This window comes from Eurytemora carolleeae, unplaced genomic scaffold, assembly GCF_000591075.1.
Source record: "Eurytemora carolleeae unplaced genomic scaffold, Eaff_2.0 scaffold1063, whole genome shotgun sequence".
Lineage (NCBI taxonomy): Eukaryota > Metazoa > Arthropoda > Copepoda > Calanoida > Temoridae > Eurytemora > Eurytemora carolleeae.
In genome coordinates this window covers 67212-90965 of record NW_019396959.1, presented here as the reverse complement: position 1 = coordinate 90965, position 23754 = coordinate 67212, and the positions used below count along the sequence as shown (strand labels likewise).

General features: G+C 31.6%; 1 protein-coding gene across 3 annotated transcripts; it reads left to right on the top strand.

Annotated features, from left to right (window-relative positions):
- The first annotated feature begins 3197 nt into the window (after nt 1-3197).
- LOC111710516 (polypeptide N-acetylgalactosaminyltransferase 5) lies at nt 3198-23542 on the top strand. 3 transcript variants are annotated; one of them, XM_023484615.1, is made up of 24 exons: nt 3198-3386; nt 8054-8108; nt 8465-8538; nt 8883-8942; nt 9033-9125; nt 9183-9397; nt 9454-9525; nt 9619-9665; nt 9986-10059; nt 10725-10799; nt 11083-11127; nt 11352-11430; nt 12269-12376; nt 16902-16990; nt 17744-17801; nt 18549-18590; nt 19146-19191; nt 19461-19505; nt 20595-20657; nt 20902-20978; nt 21043-21192; nt 22373-22459; nt 23236-23319; nt 23452-23542. In XM_023484615.1, the coding sequence occupies exons 1-24, from the start codon at nt 3347-3349 to the stop codon at nt 23528-23530; spliced, it is 1857 nt and encodes a 618-aa protein (XP_023340383.1). In that variant the 5' UTR covers nt 3198-3346; the 3' UTR covers nt 23531-23542. The 3 variants fall into 3 exon arrangements, with proteins under 3 accessions (XP_023340383.1, XP_023340385.1, XP_023340384.1); XM_023484617.1 differs by lacking the exons at nt 8883-8942; nt 9033-9125 and having other exon boundaries at nt 9288-9397; XM_023484616.1 differs by lacking the exons at nt 8883-8942; nt 9033-9125.
- Nucleotides 23543-23754: the final 212 nt, after the last annotated feature.

The window sequence follows — 23754 nt, the reverse complement described above, 5'->3', positions numbered from 1 at the left end:
TGTTCAACTTGAACCATCGAAACAAAGAGAAGGAATTTAGGAAAAAGGTTGTTAAAAATCAAAACTTAAATCCAAAAGTCATCTTCATTGGTTTGATATAAAACACCGACCAATGTACCTACTGTGACTTTCTTTCTCATTAATTTGATCTAACCTGGAATAGTGAAATCACGGGAAGTTGTCCTTACTAAATACATGAATGCATTTTCAACGTAGGAAGGATTTGATATACAGTGTGAAAGTATGAATTGGCCAAATACATATGTATTGTATATTGACTATAGCAGAATTTTTCAAGGCATATGTATTTGGCCGAATTCCTTTTCAAAACCTTTGCCTCTAAATCTGTGAAAGTCAGGTACCATGCAAAATCCAAAAAGTACGTTGGAAAATATCTTTATTTCACTTTTGAAAATTGGTCACTTTTTTCAAGGGCTTTTCTAAAAAGTGTTTTATAGACGACCGTAGTTTTATTACCAAATAACAAATAGATTGATAATCTATTTGCCCAGTAAGGATTAGATATAAAAGACGATAAGAAGCTTTTTAATTTGACGATCTGAATGTCAGAGTTGGTATTTTAATTATCTCCTAAAGAAAAAAAGGCTTTTTTTCAAATGCTGGCTTCAAGCATGGATGCAAGGAAAAAAGCTCAATAACATCTCTACAGTCGATCTTATGTTTCCAGCGAAAAGGAAAATTCGTTTCGCGAAAAAAAATTTTCACGACCATTTCGCTTCATTTTCGCATTTCGTTCGCTCGTGAAAATTTCGCGAAAAAATGGAAATTATGCAGAAAAAACGAAAATTTCGCGAAAAATACAAATAAAAAAAAAAGCAAAATTCAAACATTTATTTAAGTAAAAGAAGGGAAATTATTTATATGACATAATAAAACTTCAAATGTTGAGCTACAGTGAAACCCTTAATAACGAATACATCCAAAGAATTCATCAAATGTCGTATTCTTCACTTTCTGATAATGGAATGTTGAAGNGGGGGGTCAAATTGCCCCCCCCCCCCAGCGTATCCTGGTTTTCAAGTACCCCAGCAGAGATAGGGTAAAGAACACATTTCGACATAGTTTGCACAGGATGCTAAACATATAAAATTAGAGGTCTTACATTTAAAAGAGTGTGTAAAGTAGTCGAACTATCAATATTTATCACAACCCCCTTTCTCAACAAGGGGGAAAGACCCCCCGCCCCTGCCCCATCCAAGATATATTGGACAAAAAGAAAGAGATTCAATTTCTTAAGCCAGGATTATATAGAGGGTTATCAACAAAGGTTGAGACTTCAGAGACGGCTGTACAAAATTTATTAAATCTTTCTTCCAACATTCTTTCTGAGGTGTAAACGTGTTTTAAATCCTTAATTTAACCTTCAAATCGTTGTACTGAAATAGATTTAGGTCGTCATTAAATTCCCATTCTTTCTGAGTAACCCTTGTATTTGTTATGATAAATAGCTAATAATTGGCTGATTCTGCCGCTTGGCGTGACAAATGTTAACACTGTCAAATTCTGCACTTTTTTTGCAGATTTTTCCTTTCGCAGATAATCTATCAACATATTTATGATTTTTCGCCTTTTTGCTGCAACTTATGTCGGACTAATGTGCGTAGCTTATAACCTATCACCGTTAATTTTCTAATTTGTAAGTGCCAGACAATTTTTAATACAACAACTGTTTTATTGTCACAAAAACATGCAAAGTACACCTAGACGAGATATGATGGGGGGAATGGTAATATTTAAATCAATATTTTCATACTATCTAGAATCCGAATGGGGTTATAGATGCTCTTTAATGTCTACAGTACTCATACAACAAAGTAGGAAATATGTATATTTTGATGTTTGCTTACATTCACCATCATCACTTATCAGTCCTAAAACACATTTGACAAAAACATGTATAGATATTAAACCAATATTTTTTTTGACAAGATAACTCGGGATTGGGGAGTGTGTAACATGTCCCGATAGCAAATTTTTAAGGCCAGCTCTCTAAAAAAACATCTATAACTTAAATATTACCATTTACCAAGCTTTCCAGCAGCATGGATTCAAATAAACATCGAAACAAAGAGAAGGAATTTAGGAAAAAGCTTGTTAAAAATCAAAACTTAAATCCAAAAGTCATCTTCATTGGTTTGATATAAAACACCGACCAATGTACCTACTGTGACTTTCTTTCTCATTAATTTGATCTAACCTGGAATAGTGAAATCACGGGAAGTTGTCCTTACTAAATACATGAATGCATTTTCAACGTAGATCTTCCGGCCAATCATATGATTTTGAAATCTTAACCATAATTTTATCATTAATGGGGGAAATGTAGTTGTTTTTTAAATTAAAAATTTGATTTCAATCGAAAATAACCAATTTTTTAAAAACACAGATGGGTGCAGATTGATCTATCATTGACTTGCCGTGCTCTAAAACGGAGGGTCATCTGAAATTACGTTTCGAGTCCCTTTAATATCTTCATTAAAAAGGGAGTGTTAGCGACAAGTGAAAGGGGGTATAGGCTTACGGCGAAAAATAAGCGCTTTTGATCGCTACTTAACTTCATTCTATCTGTTGCGTCTATCTGGAGAAAATTGTTAAAAACGACTCATGCCGAAGAACTTAGTGTCCATACAAAGGCGGAAAGTTGCAACATTAATAATCAATTTAATTCCAAACAAATCATTCAGTTATTACAAACACTAGTCCTCGATTATTTTTCGACGCATTCGTATATAGTTAATATTTCATAATATATTTGATTTTGTTTTTTAAATAATATTTTGTGCCGCTGAATTTTCGAACATTCCTGGAAAATATTAAAATGTCGTCTTCATTATCAAACATCCTAGAGACAGGAATAAAAGTTTTCAAAAGTAACTCTCAGATCATATAAAATAAAGAAATATCATGAAATATCGACAACTCAATGATTATTGGTTGTAATATCTGAATTATTTGTTTGGAATTAAATTGATTATTTTACGATCCAAGTTGAATGTTGCAACAGACACAACAGATAGAAGTAAGATTAGTAGCGATCAATAGCGCTTATTTTTCGCTGTAAGCCTATACCCTCTTTCATTTTTCTCGAATATTCCCTTTAATGTTTAATTTATATATCTTTGGTACACATCTGTTCTATAAGTTTCTAATCTAATTGTTCTCCAACTGTATGATAACTTACATATTTCTCATTAAACTCCGTATTTTACATCTGTGAAGGTATACACAGGTCGAGAAAACTCAGTTCAATATATAGAACTTTATGAAACTAATCAATTATTTTGAAAAGTGAAGAAAACAAAATCTAGAGTTTTAAAGACAGAAAATGAGATTCTTAGCTCTATATTTCCTTATGGAAATTTTAGGTAAATCGAATTTTCTATTATGACTTTGAACCTCAATGAAAAACAAAAAAAATATCTGGAAAAGGAAGACGACATTTGAACTCAAGTTATGACTATAAATAGTCCAATTCGTTCAATAAACATTTATAGACAAAGCAATTGTGCGGTGTAAACAGACCAATATCACTAAGTAAGTGATTTGATAAGTTACAAGTAGCACTATATCTGCTATGTAACAACATCAAGTATACTTAAATTCGGTGATGGTGATGGACCAAACCTCTGTAGAGTAAAAAACTAGATGTTAGTTCCACATTTATTGAAAATATATTTCGGTCTGGGTTGACCCTCGTCAGTTCTAACGATATAATAACTTGACTTGATATAATAACTTGAACCATGTTCAAGTTGAACCATGTTCAACTTAAACAATGTTCAACTTGAACCATGGTTAATTTGAACCATATTCAACTTGAACCATGTTTAACTTGAACCATGGTTAATTTGAACCATGTTCAACTTGAACCATGTTCAACTTAAACCATGTTCAACTTGAACCATGTTATGTTCAACTTAAACAATGTTCAACTTGAACCATGGTTAATTTGAACCATGTTCAACTTGTACCATGTTCAACTTGAACCATATTCAACTTGAACATGTTCAACTTGAACCATATTCAGTTTGAACCATTTATGTTCAACTTGAACCATGGTTAATTTGAACCATGTTCAACTTGTACCATGTTCAACTTGAACCATATTCAACTTGAACATGTTCAACTTGAACCATATTCAGTTTGAACCATTTACAACTTGAACCATGTTCAACTTGAACCATGTTCAACTTGAACCATAATCAACTTGAACTGCATTCATAAGTTTCTGCTGTCCCACCTTGAAGGAGAGGGTTGGTCAACTTGAACCTAATTCTAAAAACCTTGTTTAGGCAAGGGAACAAAGTGGACATTAATACCTTACAGAAATTAAATCTCTTCATAGATTTAAAAGAACAATGAAGACATCTTTTTTGGAACAATATAAATAATTTTCTTGCTTCAAATCCAACTGTCTTTCATGAAAATACGTGTTGATAAGAATTGATTTTGTTTGCTCTTTCTGTGAATTAGAAAGATGAATTTTTTCCATTTATAAAGTTGCAGAGCTGTGTTGGCGAATATCTTCCAATCTTCTACCCTTTTCTGTAACATGCAAATTACTCACTAAAATCAATATAGTACGGCATTCTTTTTTTCCTTTTCCTTCTTCCTATCCTCATTTTCTATGCTTAGCCCTTATTGGCTAGATAAGTCTTGACTCTGGAATAATGTATTGTATGTAATGTATATTATAGATTTGAAAAAACTGTTTATCTTTAGTCAAATACAAGTGTAAAGTTTAACCACGGAAAAAAGGGCTGATAACCAAAATTCGCCGTTATATTAACAAAGTTTTCTCATGGCAATACCAAACTGGTTGAATATCTGCAGTTGTATAGCACAATGTGCTTGAATGACCTCTAAGATATCAGAAAAATCCCATGTAACATTTTTGAGATTCTGAAAGAGCTCATCAAGATGAACATTTTGAGATATGTCAGCACTTTTTCCTAAGGCGAATTTTTCTGCAATTCGCATATTAGCAAAGTAATGGTTTATTGACATTTGTCAGCTCTTTATATAGAAACTTACTTAAATTTTTTTTTTGAAAAATACCCGTATTTTGATGTAAAATGTTCTTTAAGATACACTGTTTTAGTTGAGGATATAATTACTCTGTACTCAAGACCTTTCCCCTTATACTTAACCCTGAACCATTCTATACCCTGAAGCCTTAAACCTTTCCCCTTATTCTTTATCCTGAACCTTTCTATATCCGTTAGACCTTTCCCCCTATCCTTTATTCTGAACCTTTCTATATTGTTCTTTTAGATACTCTGTTTTAGCTTTAAAAAAATATTTATAGAATTTTTACTATGTACTCAAGACCTTTCCCCTTATCCTTAACCCTGAATCAACATTTAACCGTTCCCCTTATTCTTTATCCTGAACCTTTCTATTTCCATTCATCTAGACCTTTCCCCGTAACCTTTCTATTCCCATTCATTTAGAGCTTTCCCCTGAACCTTTCTATATCCATTAATTTAGACCTTTCCCCTGAACCTTTCTATACCCATTCATTTAGAGCTTTCCCCTGAACCTTTCTATTCCCATTCATTTAAAGCTTTCCCCTGAACCTTTCTATATCCATTCATTTAAAGCTTTCCCCTGAACCTTTCTATATCCATTAATTTAGACCTTTCTCCTGAACCTTTCCATACCGATTCATTTAGAGCTTTCCCCTGAACCTTTCTATATCCATTAATTTAGACCTTTCCCCTGAACCTTTCTATAACCATTAATTTAGACCTTTCCCCTTATCCTTTATCCTGAAACTTTCCATAACCTTCTCTCGAACCTTTCCTTTATCCTTTACTCTGAAACTTTCCTTTTTATTGACTTCAACCCTTTCTTTTTTTGAACTTTTTTTCTTGCTCTTTTGGAGTTAAGTTTGGTCGGTTTAAAATCTTAAAACGCATAGTAATTCATAAAAAATCATATCGAAACTTTTATATTTTAATTTTTTAAGTATAAAGGGTGAAATAGGATTTTAAGTGAAAGGATAAAGCAAAATGTAAAGTAAAACATAAGAAACGAATTATATTAAAGTAAATGGAAATGGCAACGAGGGCATCAGGAAGTAAAGTAAAAAAAAGAATGGTTTGGGGCGAAGGAAAAGGAAAAATAAAGAGTGAGAGATATGTAAGTGTTTAAAGTAAAGAATAAGGAACGGTTTAGAGAGGTAAGGATAAGGAAAGGATAAGAAAATGTTTTGAGTAAAGGATAGGGACAAAATTAGAAGTGAAAGAAATAAAAGGGTTTAGTGTAAAGATAAGAAAAGTTTTAGAGCAAAAGGTTTAAAGTAAAGTACAAGTATAGGTTTAGAGTAAAGGATAAGAAAGGTTTAGGTCAAGGATAGAGCATGCTTGTGGTAAGGAAAGGAAGGTTTAGGAGAAAAAGAAAAAGAAGGGTTTTGAAAGTGGAAATAAAACTTCACAATCCTCTTCTTTAAACCTTTTCTTATTCTTAAATCTAAATTTACCTTATCATTTTCTTATTCTTAAATCTAAATTTGCCTTATCATTTTCTCTAAACCCTTCCTCATTCTTCACTCTAAACTATTCTTAATCCTTTTCTTATCCTTCCTCTAAACCCTTCCATATCTTTTACTCCTAATGCTTTCTTTAGTCTCTACCCCTGAACCTTTAATTATCCTTCACTCGTACCCCTACCCTTATCCATTACTCTAAACAGTTCCACATCTTTTACTCTTGACCTATCCTTTTCTTATTATAAACCCATTCTCATCCTTTAGGATTTATAGTAAAGGTTAGATAAAGATTTAGTTTTAAGAGAATGGAAAGGACTAGAGTAAAGAATAAAGAAAAAGGTCTAGAGTAAAGGGTATGAAAAGGAAACGACTAAAGGTAATGGTCTCTGGTCTAAAGTTAAGGAGTTGGAAAGGCCGGTCTATAGTAAAGGATAAGGGGAAAGGACTAGAGTAAAGGGTATGGAAAGAACTAGAGTAAAGAATGAAGGAAAAGGTCTCTGGTCTAGAGTAAAGGGTATGGAAAGGCCGGTCTAGAGTAAAGGATAAGGGGAAAGGACTAGAGTAAAGGGTATGGAAAGGCCGGACTAGAGTAAAGGATAAGGAAAAGACAAGTAGAGTAAAGAATAAAAAGAAAGGTCTAGAGTAAAGGATAAGGGGAAAGGACTAGAGTAAAGGGTATGGAAAGGCCGGACTAGAGTATAGGATAAGGAAAAGACAAGTAGAGTAAAGAATAAGAAGAAAGGTCTAGAGAAAAGGGTCTCGAAAGGTTTAGAGTAAAAGATAAGAAGAAAGGTTTATAGTAAATTATAAGGGGAAAGGTCTATAGCAAATGATAAGGGGAAATGTCTATAGTAAACGATTTGTGGAACATTCTATAGGATAAAGAAAGGTTTATATTAATGGATAAGGAAAAAATTCTATAGTAAATGATAAGCGGAAAGGTCTTGAGTATGGGGTATGTAAAGGATTAGAATATAAGATAGGGAAAGGTTTGGAGCAAAGGGTAAACAAAAGCTCTGGGACTTTAGTAGGTCTTCTCTGGGAGGAAATACAACTTTAAATCTCCAGTACATATATTCCTGTGAATCAGAAATAGAGGTCAAAAGTAAAGAGAAAAGAATTATAATTATATTCTCAGCTAAAACAGATTATCTTAAAGAATATTTTACATCCACATACAGGTATTTTTCCAAAATTTTGTACGTAAGTTTCTATATAAAGAGCTGAAAAATGTCAATAAAACAATGCTTTGCAAATAGGTGAATTGCAGAAAAATTTGCCTCAGGAAAAAGTGCTGACATTTCGCAAAATGTTCGTTTTGATGAGCTTTCTCAGAATCTCAAAAAATGGTCCTTCAAGCACACTGTGATAGAGTTTCACCACTTAATTGCCATGTTTACTAGGACACCTACAAAATATGGCTTTAAAGTTTACTTTAAATTTCAAATTGTTTTTTTGGTTAAATTTTATACCTCTGAACAATTTCGACCCGGATCACATATACATATTACATATATGTTAATTCTAAACTCTGTTTAGTTGTTTACTGTGAGATCTGTACTGTAGATGAGGATTGTAAACAAGAAAATGACAGGAAACATGATCAATCTTGTTTTTATACCTGTCTATTCTATTATTTTATCAGAGGTCGAATCTGTGATTTAGCGCTAATCTACAATGCTTGATTTTCACAGTGACAAATTTTGAATTTGACTGATTAGTGAGTAATCCATCAATTTTAGTTATCACTGCAGGATTCGACCACTACAGGATAAGCAAGAGAAGTTAGATTAATCCGTTTGAACTGTACAAAGAAAGAATAACTACTTTATACATGAGATTAACGAGACAATCAGTAACATAATTGTTTTAAAATAACTTCTTTTGCCATATAACTTAATAATCTTATTTTCTAAAATTTTTATTTCAAATTGACAATTTGTTTTACAGAGATAAAACTCCATCCGAGAATATTTGGACCCCTGAACACAAATCTGAAGAAATTAATGTTCCTCTTTCTGAAGGTATAATTTAGCCAGATCAACTAGCTCCTTCGTTAGATAAAGGTAGTATTGATGAAGAGAATGTATTTGAAAGTAATATTTATTTAGAGAATGTATCTATAGGAGGTATTTATGAAGACAATGTATTTAAAGGTAGTATTGATGAAGAGAATGTATCTATAGGAGGTATTTATGAAGACAATGTATTTGAAGGTAATATTGATGAAGATAATGTATCTAAAGGTACTATTGATGAAGATAGTGTATTTGAAGGTAGTATATTTATGAAGATAATGTATCTAAAGGTAGTATTGATGAAGAGAATATATCTAAAGGTAGTATTGATGAAGAGAATGTATGTTAAGGTTTTATTGATGATGAAGGTCTATCTAAAGGAGGTATCGATGAAGAGAATGTATCTAAAGGTATTATTGATGAAGAGAATATATCTAAAGGTAGTATTGATGAAGAGAATGTATGCTAAGGTTTTATTGATGAAGAGAATGTATCTAAAGGAGGTATTGATGAAGAAGGTGTATCTAAAGGAGGTATTGATGAAGAAGGTGTATCTAAAGGAGGTATTGATGAAGAAGGTGTATCTAAAAGAGGTATTGATGAAGAGAATGCATCTAAAGGAAGTATTGATGAGGGGAATGTATGTTAAGGTTTTATTGATGAAGAAGGTCTATCTAAAGGAGGTATCGATGAAGAGAATGTATCTAAAGGAGGTATTAATGAGGAAGGTGTATCTAAAAGAGGTATTGATGAAGAAGGTCTATCTACCGAAGATATTGATGAAGAAGGTGTATCTGAAGGAGGTATTGATGAAGAAGATGAAGATATGGAACTGGAGATGAAGTATATAGATTTAGCTGAACAGGTATAAGCTGGCTGTAAGAGAATTGGATTGATTATGTATTTATGTTTGTTGTTAAGTATGGATTTCAGTCCCTGATTGTTGATGGAAAAGTGAAGGATAAAGATGCTCTTATCAATGCATTAACTGATGTGAGTTCTTTTAAACTTATTATTAAAAAAAACTAATTATATCTAAACTTACTTCTTTCATTTTTCTAACATAATATTTCTGATGGTTTTTAGGCTGATTATGATGAGTTAGTTTCATCCAATTATCCTGATACTAAAAGGTAGATTCATTTTATTAATTAAATTTTGGTTTACCCTTTTATAAACACAACATGGCCCATAATATTTATTTTATATTTTTTTGTAGTTTATTTATGTAAAATCACCCTGAGGAAAAAAATCGAAAGATTGTTGTTATTTTGTAATCCACACATTGTTCAATCACATTTTTTTTCTCCATGGACAGAGAATATCTTCATTAAAATTGTATGCCTGGCTAACAGCATTAATTTTTAATAACAATCAGAAGTTTTGTTGTAGATAGCTATAAGATGGAATGTATACTTCAAATTTTGTCAAAAATTGAAAATATTTGTTTTAGTAAAAAAGAATCCCCTCTGTACAACCTTCATCTTACTTTGGTCTACGACAAAGAGTTGTCAGGAGTTCACAAAGGTATTTTTCAAAAATAAAAAAATCGAGTTTTTCACAAAAATTAGTGATTAATGAATCTATCATTTATTATTCTAATTAATTTGATAATCATTTTCATTCACGAATTTATATTTTAAATTTTTATTTTAAAAAAATTTCAAAGCTCACATATTCGATCAAGGAAACAATTTATGTCCTATTTGGATCAAAGGAACTGAGTCTTTGTCCCAAACTCTGATTTTCTAATACCTATCTTTGCAACCCAATTTTGTAGACCTTAGAAACTATGAATCCTGTCAGATCAAATAATCTAAGTTTGAAGATAAGAAAATTTGAGTTTGTGGTAAAGACTCAACTCCTTTATTGTTTAATTGAAATTTGGTTCTTAACGTTCTAAATTATAATCAAAATGATGATCCTATTTCTATTCAGATACCTGCATTTTTTTAAGAAGTTTAAAAATTCAGAAAAAAAGTTTCGAAATTCCAGTAATACTTTTTCAATTTAAAAACCTCCCAATGATCATGAAGCTCTTTTATCTCAAAATAAACTTGCTGGAAAAACCATTTTTAATTTTTAATTAAAAGAATGATTTTTAAAGAAAAATATATTCTAAAACAAATTATAATTTGTTAAGCCTGTCGCACCTCTTTATATTTTATAGAATAATGTTATTCTTTCTGCAGAAAATCTTGAAGAGCAGGAGAAAGCCTTGAAACTCTTTGAGGCTGATCAACTGCTACCTGGGGATCTTGGAACAGGTAAAAATACAGTGGTAGGTGATATTATCAATACAATAAAGACAACTTTTTTATTTAAGTTTTGATTGTTAACAAGTTTTTTCGAATAACAAGTTTATAAGTAATTAATTTTTTTAATTGACAGCTTCTCTTGACTTCTTTGTTTATGTGTATCCATGCCGCTTGACAGCTTGATATAAATCAAAATTAAATCAAAAGTCGTCTTCATTGTATTGATAAAATAGTCTACCACTGTAGTTTTTCGATGATTTTAATTTTTTTATTGAATTTTATTTTCATTTAGGTGTCCTATTGAAGGAAATGAATTCTGATGAAAAATTGAAAAGAGGAATTTTTAATATTTTGTTATCGCTGCAAAAACATTTCAGCCAAAAAACCTAAAACATGTTTTTCTTAGAGTTGATCTTAGTTTTAAAAAATTAGTAAACTTATGAATGAAATTAGTTTTCTTTTTCTTCCTAATATTTAGCAAAAAATATAATCAAGATCAATTTTTAAAATATGATATAAAACAATCATAAAATTTTTATTTGAAAATATTTTAAAACTCAGATTTGATGTTTATTGATCATGCTTTTGATGAATATATCAGTGAAATCATATCTCTCAATAGAACTCTACCGGATCGAAGGTAAATACTAAATAATTTCAAAGTGACATTTTTTCATTCCAATAAACTTGAACTTTTAAATAATAAGTTTTGGCTTCTAACTCTGATTTTCTAATTCTATGGCTTTGCAATCGGATGTCGGAGACCTTAGATATTTCAAACTATAGATTATGTTACAGTTAAGTTTGAAATATCATAAGTTTACACTATTAGGTTTAGAACATTTGAACTTTTTGCAAGAACTCAATTCCATCGAATGATTTAACCAAAGAGAATAGAATATATATTAGAGGGAAATTTAGAGAATCTCTCGGTATGAATTTTTTCAGTCCCTTTCAGCCTGAAAGGGAGTTCAAAGTGTACAAATCATGTAAATGTTCACAAATTATATGCAGTAGAGTACATTAATACAGTATGTTCCCTAGACTATCCATTTCAATTTCGAATTTTTTAAAGCTGTTAAATAAACTTTATAGTGAATTAGGTGAATAAAAACATCATTTGATTTATAGATATAAAGGAAAATCATCGTTTGTAAAGTAAAAGGCATAGAGTCTAAGTGAAATGATCCTTGGTCAATTATGATACCAGCCTATTTCATAATTTGGTTTTCTTTTAATATTAATTTTAGATTTTCTATAAAATGATATTCCAGGGCCCAAAAGGTTATATAGCATAAATATGTGAAGTACACCTGCAGTATGGAAACAGTACAACAAAATGGCCGTTTTACACTTTTTTCTAGTAAATTCCCCTCTAATATATATTCTTTTCTCTTCGGATTTAACGTACGTTAACGAAATTTAAAAGTGCCTCTAAGTATAAGTTTATGTTGTTTTAACTGTTTAAACTTGTCCAGGGATCCTTGGTGCTATAGAAATGAAGAGTATTTAAATTCTCTTGATAAACTTAAACCGACAGCAATTATTATTTGTTTTTGTAATGAAGCCTGGAGTACGCTTATCAGGTAATATAATAAATCAACCCTATTCTAACTAGACATCTGTGAACATTGCATAATTTCGTATGTTTCTTTGACTATTAAAAAAAGAACTTGGTAATTAAAAATTAGAGTAATGAAAAGGCCCCTAGGTTAAATTTTGGCCCGAAACCACGGGTGATTAAATATTTTTTTGTTTTATCACGAAACCTCGACCACCCCGGAAGAAGAGGCCACCCACCGATATAGATAACATGGGCAAATTGTATTTGGGAAACAAAGACTAATCCTGAAGTAATGATCTGAGAGTTCTAACTATTTTAGCAAACTTTAACAACTAAGTGTTAAGTAAGCCCCAGCGCTCGGCCCCCTAGCCATCCTAACTGCACCGTTCGGCCCAGATTAATTGCCACAGCACTCGGCCCAGATCCAAACCAATCCTAACCCACGATATAGATAACATGGGCAGATTGTATTTGAGTAACAAAAACTTAATCCTGAAGTAATGATCTGAGAGTTCTAAATATTTTAGCAAACTTTAACAACTAAGTGTTAAGTAAGCCCCAGCGCTCGGCCCCCTAGCCATCCTAACTGCACCGTTCGGCCCAGATTAATTGCCACAGCACTCGGCCCAGATCCAAACCAATCCTAACCCACGATATAGATAACATGGGCAGATTGTATTTGAGTAACAAAAACTTAATCCTGAAGTAATGATCTGAGAGTTCTAAATATTTTAGCAAACTTTAACAACTAAGTGTTAAGTAAGCCCCAGCGCTTGGCCCCCTAGCCATCCTAACTGCACCGTTCGGCCCAGATTAATTGCCACAGCACTCGGCCCAGATCCAAACCAAACCGAACCTTACCCACGATATAGATAACATGGGCAGATTGTAATTGTATAACAGTTAAATTTGAACAAAATGTGTGATTCTCTGTTAAATGTCTCGTTGTTTATTACTTAGTATGGATAGTGTTCATTGGGGTCTTTGATAGATAGATGGAACTGATCACGTGACTTTATGGTTGGATTTGAGAGTTAGGGGGGTTACCACCTACCACGCTATAACGATTGAACTTGAGTCTAATAGTCGTCTTCCATTTCACAGTATTATAGTTGAGAGTCTCACTGTATGTAGAGATGTCAACGATAGTGTAACGCAACGTAAAATGTACGTTTTTGTACGTTATGTTACAATAATGTGTAACGTTTGGATATATACTATATAACATTAACGTTAAACGTTAACGTTATAGGAGATCATACCTAACGTTAACGTTAAACGTTAACGTTAGAAGAACCTACCCCCAACGTTAGCGTTTTGTGGTAATGTAAAGTTATTTATCTAACATATACAACTTGTTTGACTATAACGTAAAGAAATGTTTTGTTTCCATGGGGAGCTTGAAAGTCTAACGTTTGAAAAATTTATTGTGATTTGATTGAATATCGTAACGAAAGGTTTTCTATTTCAAAATTCAACTTATAAAAAGTGTAACGTTGTAGAACTAAAAAATGCATTACTGTTTATGAAAACGTTTTGAAACGTTTTCCCTTATAATATAATGAAAAATTCAACGTTTCAGAAATGGGTTATTATTTTAAGAATCAGGAAACGAAAGTTTTTTTACAGAGTATAAATTTCAATAATGTAACATACAATATTTAAAAACTGTAATTTTGAAAATCAAAACGTTTCATAACTTTTCTCTGAATACTAAATTGATTAGTCTAACGTTAGATATATGCCTGATGAAAATATTGTTCATAAAACGTTAGGCTATGAGGGCTGAGTTTTAATTTCAAAAGTGTAACAATATTTCTGCCAATCAAAACATTTCAAAACGTCTCTAATATATCAATGTAAGAGATTCAACTGATGATTATGACAGTAAAGACTAATTGTTTTTCATTTCAAGTTTAAAGAAAATGAGTTTATGCCACAAACTCTAATTTTCATTTACTATACCTTTACAACCCGATTTCGTAGACAATTAATATGGAAATATACAAGGTTTAAACCATCAGGTTGAAAAGATATAGGGATTAGTATATTTGACAAAAACTGAAGTGTAAACATTTTTTTGTAACAAGCTATTAGTGAAAATTCAAATCTTTTATAAATGTTTCTTTTGCCATTGTTTAATGCAACCCATTAAAAGTCTGGAAACGGAAGACGACATTTAAGAAATTTTACATATGCATTTTCTGTTGTAAAGCAAATGATTTACCAATAGCAAAAAATCAACTTACTAAGTGGAATGGGTCTGTGAACATAACACAATTGCTAGGTTTCATGTTTATTTGACTAATTGAAATCATAACTTCAGTTCATGTTTGAGGTTGAAAAATTTAGAAATGTAGATACTTACTAAAATGCAAAAATATTTCATCATTTGGAAAATGCGTGTTGTTTAGAATAAAATAAAAAACTGATTTTTTAATTGATTTGTTAAAAAAATGTTATACAATTTTATTTCGCGTTGTTTGCGTTAAAAAAATATAGCCTTTGTCTTACTTTATTTGATATATTTAAACCCCAAACATGAATTCAGAAAACATTTTCATTGTGGTTTGTAAACTAAAGCTTATGCCGCTTTTTTACTCACTTTGTAAGTAACATAAAAAAAAACACAAAAAGAACTAAAAATTCGCCACAAATTCTAATTTTCTAATATAATATATCTTTGCAAGCTGGTGTTGTAGACTTTTCATATTTCATACTATGACTTCTGTTAGATAAGAAAGTCTAAAAGAATTGAGTTGTTGTCACAAACTTATATTTCTAATCCCTATATCTTTACTAGCTAATGTTGTAGACCTTAGATATTTCAAACTATGAATTCTGCTAGATACAAAAAAATCCACCGGAGGGTCAGTTTGCATTGAGTAAAAAAAAATTAACCCTAAATTAGCGTAAAATAATTTACAACTAATGTTCCGCATGCAAAAGTGATTTGCCTTGCCGAATTTCAATTCATTTTATGAAGTGTCCCAAAACATGTCTATTTTTTAAGCTCGTCAAATACACGATGATAATTTCAAGTGATCCTCTATTTAAAGAGGGCCATGCTCGATTCCCAATGGAAAAGTGTATACCTTTATCTGATTGATGATTTGAAAATACCAGCGTTTTCCTATCTTGTAAATGTATGCTGGACATGCCACTCCATAAATGGAAGTTCACTTGAAATTACGTCTCTAGTCCCTTTACGACACACCCTTGAGTTGAAAGTCTATTGCTAAAAACTTTCATTCTCAAATTTTAAAAACCGTTAAAAATAATAATATTATAACATCTTTATATTGCATATTCTTCTACAATCTACACATTCTCTAAAAAGGTAAACAATACAACAGCAACATACATAATACAGGGTGAGTAAAAAAAGGGATTACCAATACAATTTTTTTTTGCATGGCATGTCTTAGGATGAAAAATACTAAAGTAGGAATGTAATTATCACGGAAAAAATCATGTACCTGCTTTCATTTAGAAACAATATTATTTTTAATGAAGCGTAATGTAAGAAACGTTAAGGCTTGAACATTTTAATACAACGCAACGTATAGAACATTTTTTTCAAATCTTTCTTAGAAACGAAAAAAATAAAGAGTTTTGATTGTCAGTTGTAAAAAAGTGTAACACAAAAGTTTTCACAATAACGTTTCGATAAATCGTAACGTAAGAAAAGTTGTATTTTAGTAAAATTTCTGAACGTAATTAATAGAGTTTATATTGAAAAAGTTAAGATAAAACGTAACGTTAACAAAAAATATTCTTTGCACTGAAATGCATTGCAACGTGCAGAACTATGCCTAAAAGACGTTTTATTAAAGCAAAACGTTTGTCACCTTTTTGTTTTCAAACAAAATGGAAGTGTAACGTAAGGTCTCTTAAAACATTTACCTTGCATGAAAGTGGAACGTTAAAAAATTGTGGTTATATTACTAAAGCTTTAACGCAACGTTGGGAAAGTTTTTTAAAACGGGAAATGCAAAAGCGTAACGGAGGTTACTTTTTTCTCTAACATTTACAAAGCTTAATGTTGTATAAGATATTCAAGGGCAGAAAATTCATTACGTAACGTTACTCTATGCCATAAAATTTCATTATGTGCAACGTAACGTTTCAAACGTTTATACTTTTGATGAACACTATCGTAACGAAAGCTAAAATCTAGAAAAATCTAAACGTTGACATCTCTTCTGTATAGTTACCCCTAATCCAGTTTATTTATAATTTATGTTTCATTCGCTCCGTTAATTTAAGAAAGTGACTGACTTTGTATGGCAGTTGAACTGAAAGTGCAAGTGCAGTGCTGTAGCACCGGAGCCAAAGTCAACATAGTAGCTTGATTCTTCAAATGGTGCTCCAGCAAATTTTGTAAGATGAAAATTTGAAATTTCTTAGAGTGTATAAAAACGTTCTATAATTGCTTTACAAAACCGGAGGCGCAATTATATATTTTACATTTCATTTTATAATACTGCACTCTTAGTTCGACAACTATACCATCCTGTCACTCCCTTTAACTTGTTAAATTTCAGATCCATATTCTCAGTTTTAAACAGATCTCCTGAACATCTTATTGATGAAATAATATTAGTAGATGATGCCTCTACCCTGGAACATTTAGGTAAACATTTCAGAACACAGATCTGAGATTGCCAAAAAAAAGTGGAATGCTTACCGTCTTCGCTTTTTTAATAAGAAATGCCGCGAAGGGGTTTTTATTCGTTACAAAGGAACTGAGTTCTTAACACAAGCTCTGATTTTTTAATCCCTATATCTTTGCAACCCGAATTTGTATTTTAAAAGATGAATTATCGTTTTAATTATATCTACCAAGAAACGTAGTGTCAGAGAGAGGACCTTTGCAAAAAAAACTTCGAAGAGATTTTTTAATAAGAGCAAAGACGACAATCAATTGGATACATGTTTAATGATTACCATGAAAATGAATTATACAGATGCAAAAGATGTTTTGATCCGATCCTTGGATTTTTCCCTCAAAATTTGATCGACAAACGTTTTGATCTCTTTTTTTATCTTATTAATGATTTAAGGGGTCTGTCATTGTAAATTCCAGTGACATTAAAAAAAAAGAAAGAGGGGCATGTCCGATTTACAACGGTACCCAGTATGCTTTCCCTATAATTCTGTCAGACTAAGCTTTTTAGGGTGCCGTTGCGAATCGAATGCGAATGCCACTCTAAAAATTGAGAGTCCATTGAAAAACAGTCCCTTACAGGAGGGTTTTAGTTAGACATATACAGATATATTCAGCTTTGTGTGAAGAGTGGGGAGATTTATATATTCTATTTCTTATTTATTTACAGTCAACAGTCAAAATCTTCAGCACAAAATTTTTAAAAATCTTTATTTTTAGGAACTAAGCTTGATGAGTTCATTAAGGATATTCCTAAGATAAAGATTGTTAGGCTAAGGTTTTTTAATACTTCTAAACATAGATTTCTCACCCCTCACGTTCCTATAACATTTTAATGATGTATTTTTGAAAGATTAAATTCGAAAAAATTGATTTTATTGGTCGATCACATTCATTTTTTGATTTCACGAAAAATGTACCAAAAATTTGACATTAAAATAATAAGTTTGTTAGGAACAAATTGAGAAAATAAAAATTAACTCGTATCATAGAAAATAACTAATTTTCAGTTATTAGTTTCTGTAATGACTCATTGTTCACAAACATTTTCTGTAGATTTTCTGCAATTTTTATTGAAAAGACGACATTTGAAGAATTTGAGGAAATCTGTGAACAAATTTGTAAATAATAAGAAATTCAATATTATGATGAAAAGGATATAATTGATTATAACATTGATTTATTGACAAATTTCTATTGAGAAATATGTTCCCAAATATTAGGTTAGTTTACTCTTGAATTTTTGTTACATATTTCGTCGTTGTTATTTAATAATTTTCAAAAAACCGATTCTCAAAATCATTTCTCGAGAATAGAAAATGATGGAGGATTTTAAAAATTGAATTTGCACTCTTGCTGACAAGTCTCAATTTCTCAAATGAATCCTAAAACAATATTGCATTCACAGTTTAACTACCATACATTGCCGGTCACTCCCTTTAATATTTTTTTTGTTTTTACTTGAAATAATCCTCTAACTTGATCAGTTTAATTTTAAAAAAATCAAAACTTTTAAATTTTTCAGTGAGAGACAAGGACTAATGAGATCAAGGTTGGCTGGAGTAAGGTCATTTTTACAAATCATCTAATTAACCCTTTAACAATTTTGAATAGATCGAGATATTTTCAATATTTAACTATAATATATCTAATAATAGAATATTTAACTATAAAATATTTAACAATATATAATAATAAAACGTCAAATCTAAATTATAGAGATGTTCCCCGTAAAATTAAAGTGATAATTATGAGTTAACTTTTACAAAAATGTATCAAAAATATTTAAGGTTGGTTACCATTACATTTTTGCGTCTCTTTGAATCATAGTGTAAGACCCACAACAGACTGGAAACAATATTTACGGAATTGTATTGTACGTATTATGTGTTGTTTAAAGCAAATGCTTTTACCAGGGGTTTAACATATCAACTTATTAATCAATATTGGTCAAATCGATCCACAGTCCACACTGCTGAGTTTATGGGACTGTTCTAAGATTAAAACTTGAATCCAACATTTGTTTTTCTATTCAACAATTATGAGTCTCGCCGTAAAGTCATAACAATTAGCAGGACTACAATAATTTAGCTGGTGTAATATTTTATTTTAAATATTTTAGAGCATCTACAGCAGATGTTCTTACTTTTCTGGATTCACACATCGAGGGAGATTACCAATAAATATGAAGAAAAAAATTAAAGATAAATAAAAATATTCTGTATCGAGTTGTCTTGTGATTCCCACAAACTAATTCTATATTTTGCCAAATAATTCATGAGATGTTAAGAAAAAAGAAAAAATATAAAATTCGATTGTTTCTTGGTAAATTAGAATTATTTTTGTAGTATCTTTGTTTTTTATACGATTTTTAATTATCTATAAATTTAATTTGGCCATTTTATTCAATACTTTTTCTAAGTTTTGGTTCTATTAGGCAACTGAAGGCTGGCTGGAACCTCTTCTTCTACAGGTTGACAAGGTAAAGAACAGAAATATTGTAAATGATATCATTATATTTTAAAAATTTATTCATACACAAAGATGAAACATATATGTTATTGGTGTGGTTTGACAAACCTTTTTGAAGCAAATAATCAAAGATTAATTCAAAATGATTTTTTCTTTGATATACATTTTTAACTTTAAGCATAATCACAAAAAAGCTGTGATTTTTCGGTACATCACATTTTTTCTAGATAAAAAATTTTTAAAATATTTTTAAAGTAACTTTGTTCTGTAATCGCGTGGCGGCTCGGCGCAAGGTTATAATGCAAGGAAATTTAATTGCAGTTGCGTATACTCTGCGTTCATATTGAAACCAGTTCTCTCCGGGCGGAATTTGTAAACAAGAATAGAATGTATCAGTGTTCGTTTAGTATCCGAGGAGGATAAAAGCATTGAATTTTGAAAATTTTGAAATTCACATAATAGTTTCCTATGACCAGAATAGTTCATTGATTTTTTATGTGAAAGGTGGATCCCATGTCGGGCTGTGACATCTGTCTTGTGTTTACATTACCGCCCAAAGTACACTGCAGTACAAAAGATGCGTACACCTCTGAAATAACTTTCCTTGCATTATAACCTTGGCTCGGTGTATGTACATGTTTATCCTACTTTAGGGGAAGAGATGAAACACTAAATCTCCCTTCTTCTCAAACACAAAGCTTAAACCAATTAATTAGTTTCACATTAGAAAATCATTTGTGGCATTTCTACCTTAAAGAATGAGTGAGGAAGCAATTTTTAACGTTTTATTCTTGATATCTCTGTTTCATTTGATATTCGTTTCGTACACAGTACACGCACCTCTGATCCTTCAGTAAAAGTAAATTCAACCTAAAGTCTGACCGCGTCAACCTTGTTGCACCGGCCGGCTAGTCCTATTGGATGTCTGCTTCTTTTTCCCAATGACCGGGCGATACAGTACAAACTGGGACCGGAAAATTTGACCCGGGTCGGAAATTTAAATGTACTACGGCTGCCCTTGAGTACAATAATCAATCATATTATATAATTACAGTATATCTGTGAAAATACAGAAAATATTTTTTCTTTATATTTTAAGGATCCAAAAACAGTTGCATCCCCTGTGATTGAAGCAATTGATGAAAAAACATTTCAATATAAGGTGAATTACCGGCTCTCGTAGTGCTCAGTGTGGGCTCACATTTGATGACGAGATCAAGCATTTCAGATTATTGATAGTCATATAGTTAACACAAATATTCCGACCTTTGGTCTTTTTAAAAAAAAAAAAATATTATTTGTATGTTTTCCAAACCCTGAAATTTTCAAACACTGAGTTTAAATTTGTAGGATGTGATTAGATCCAATTAAAGAAAAACAAGAGAAATGAAATGATTTCTGTTAAGTTTGTCCACCATGATCTAACGGGAGTTTTCAATTGGAAAATGGAGTTTGATTGGGCTCATATCAGTGAAAAAATCAAGTGAGTAGATTTCCAAAATTCTTTTAAATTCTAAAAGTAGCATTTTTGACAATTTTTATTGCAGTGGTTCCAGGACCCATCCCTGGTCCCCGTACAGTACACCAGTAATGGCTGGAGGTTTGTTTACAATCAACAAGAACTGGTTTCAGAGGATCGGTCTGTACGATGAAGGAATGGAGATATGGGGCGGAGAAAATCTTGAATTATCTTTTAGGAAATAGCATTTCTAATCAGATAAAAGAAATTTTAAAAATATTGTGATTTTCTAGGGCTGGCTCCCCCCAACCCCCACACTTACTTTCACCATTTTAATAGACCTTAATAAACTAGAAATGAATGTTTTTTAAACTGTTTATTTTGATTTGTTGTTTCTCTGTGACTTGCGTATTTCTTGCTTAAAACAAAGACTAGAGATATTTACAGAAAACCAACCCTTCTGGAATCAGAAAATCGACATAATCTTTCACATTTGTGATCAGTTAAAGGTTTCAAGGATATTTTGCATTAAATGTTCACTACGCTTACATTACAGTACAATTAAAAGGGTTGAAGACGGTATTGAAAGTGACCCTCGATCCATGGAAAAAAAGAACTGCATGTCTGATTCACAACAAAAAAGCATAAAAAAGACAATTTTTGACAATTGACAATTCAAAACAAACAGGCAATTTGAAAATATTATCAATAAAATAATATAATAATTATAATCCTCCAATTATTTGAAATCAGATTTAATGAATTGGGAGAAAATAGCTGAATTAGGTAAAGTATAGTTAAATCACTACTCGTTGTCACAATGGATAATTATTTCAACTAACTGTACCCAGTTCAACTACTAATTGCTATTTATCAATTCTGACCTCAGAGATCGGATTTATTGAATTGGGAGGTTTGACTTATGGTTTGAATAACTTCTGCTTAGCTCAGTATTCATAAAATCTGAGCTAAGGACCAACCAGAGCCGGCGATTTAAAAAATTCAAGAAAATACGACTCGGGTCTAAGCTGTTGTTGAGCCTTATTTACGGCTCGGGCTTTCGAATTTTAGTTGCATCTATTTTTCAACAGAATTTAGTTCATAAAACCGGTTTAATGTTATATTTGGCGGATTTTCATAGTTGGAATTGGCGCATTCCGAGTTTTGATGAGAATAAGACCCAACATTGAGCCTTATTCTCCACTAAAACCAACCAAGGTCGGTTTTATTTTCATTGGGCTTAACTCCTTAAGTCGAGCCTAAGATCTCGCAGCTGTCAATCACGTGACACAAGCTGTCGTCATAGTTGGGTCGAAGATTGGGTCTTAAAGTCGGGTTTAAGGAATTACGGCTCGAGCCGAAGTTTTTAAATCGCGGGCTCTGAAGTCCTTGTGAATTGAAATGTATTCATGGTAGAGGCAGTGGATGTGTGGAGGACGGATAGAGATTGTTCCTTGCTCCAGGGTTGGGCATGTTTACAGAACATACAGTCCTTATCCATGGAGGTAGGGTTGGGCATATATAGAGTATGTAGAGTATATATACTAGGCTTTTAGGGCGCTCCGCGTTTATCTTCTACTTCGATTGTAAACATTTTCTCTTTGTGTACATTTTAAAAAAAGTTTTCGGATTTCATAATCAAAATTCGCGGATTTTCAAAATTGAAAAAAAGTTTAACAAAAAAAGTTTAAACACAAATTTTTAAATTTTGATCATTCATAGCCTTCCCTGGGATTACACGAGGTGCCACAAAAAATTTGGGTTCGATCGATTCAGCCGTTTTGACGTTTATTGGATACAAACAAACAGACATGCAAAGTTTATATAGACTAGAAATTCAAGGCGCTTCGCGCCCTTCTTTCTAGGCTTTTAGGGCGCTTCGCGCCCATCTTCTATTTAAATTGTGAACATGTTCTTTTTGTTTACTGTTTATTGGATACAAACAGACAGACAGACAGACAAGCCAAATTTATATATAGATTACACAGTGTCCAGCAATAACCAATCTTAAAAAACAATAGAAAATGTTCTTTTTTTAAGAAGATATATAATATATATATATATACAGAGAATACAGTCCTTATCCTTGGAAGTCAAATTTTTCAAATATATGTATGTAAATATATATATTTAGGGCATACACTACAGTCACTGTCCTTGGAGGTAGTGCTTAATCGCCAATGCGTTCGAAAAAGTGATTCCTCCTCCTATACTAGGCAAACCTAGTTCAACTACTGTCTTAATTATTCATCTTCTCCTTTTTGTAAGTTTAATATTGTAGATCTGATATCAACGTGCTGGTATGGAATCCTATTCGTGTTGCTGAAGTATGGATGGACCAATATAAATATTTATATTTTGACAGGTTTGAAAATACCACGTTTTTGATAAACTTTTTTGACTTTTTTTTGACATTTTTACATTTTGAAATATTGAAGGTCTAAATGAATTAAAATGCAAAGATATAAGTAGAAAAATTCCAAACGAATTAATTTAGATTGGGAAATTGGGATTTACCTTTAAATCTACGATTGGGGAATTTCGGAGACGTTTCAGCAAGGAAGGCTTTGAGGTAAGTCCAAGGAGATATTGAATACAAGGAGGGGGCAATAGGGTTTCCGTACACTTTGCTGTGACGTTTTTGGGCTGCTGGAGAACTAGTTTTTGCGTAACAACAATTATAAAGATTGTAAACAATAACACAAATGATAAACAGACATTTGGTGCATCTCTGGCGTTAGATGAAGATTTACCGTATACTAACTCATATTTGTTTACATTAGATCGGCTTCCTTTATTA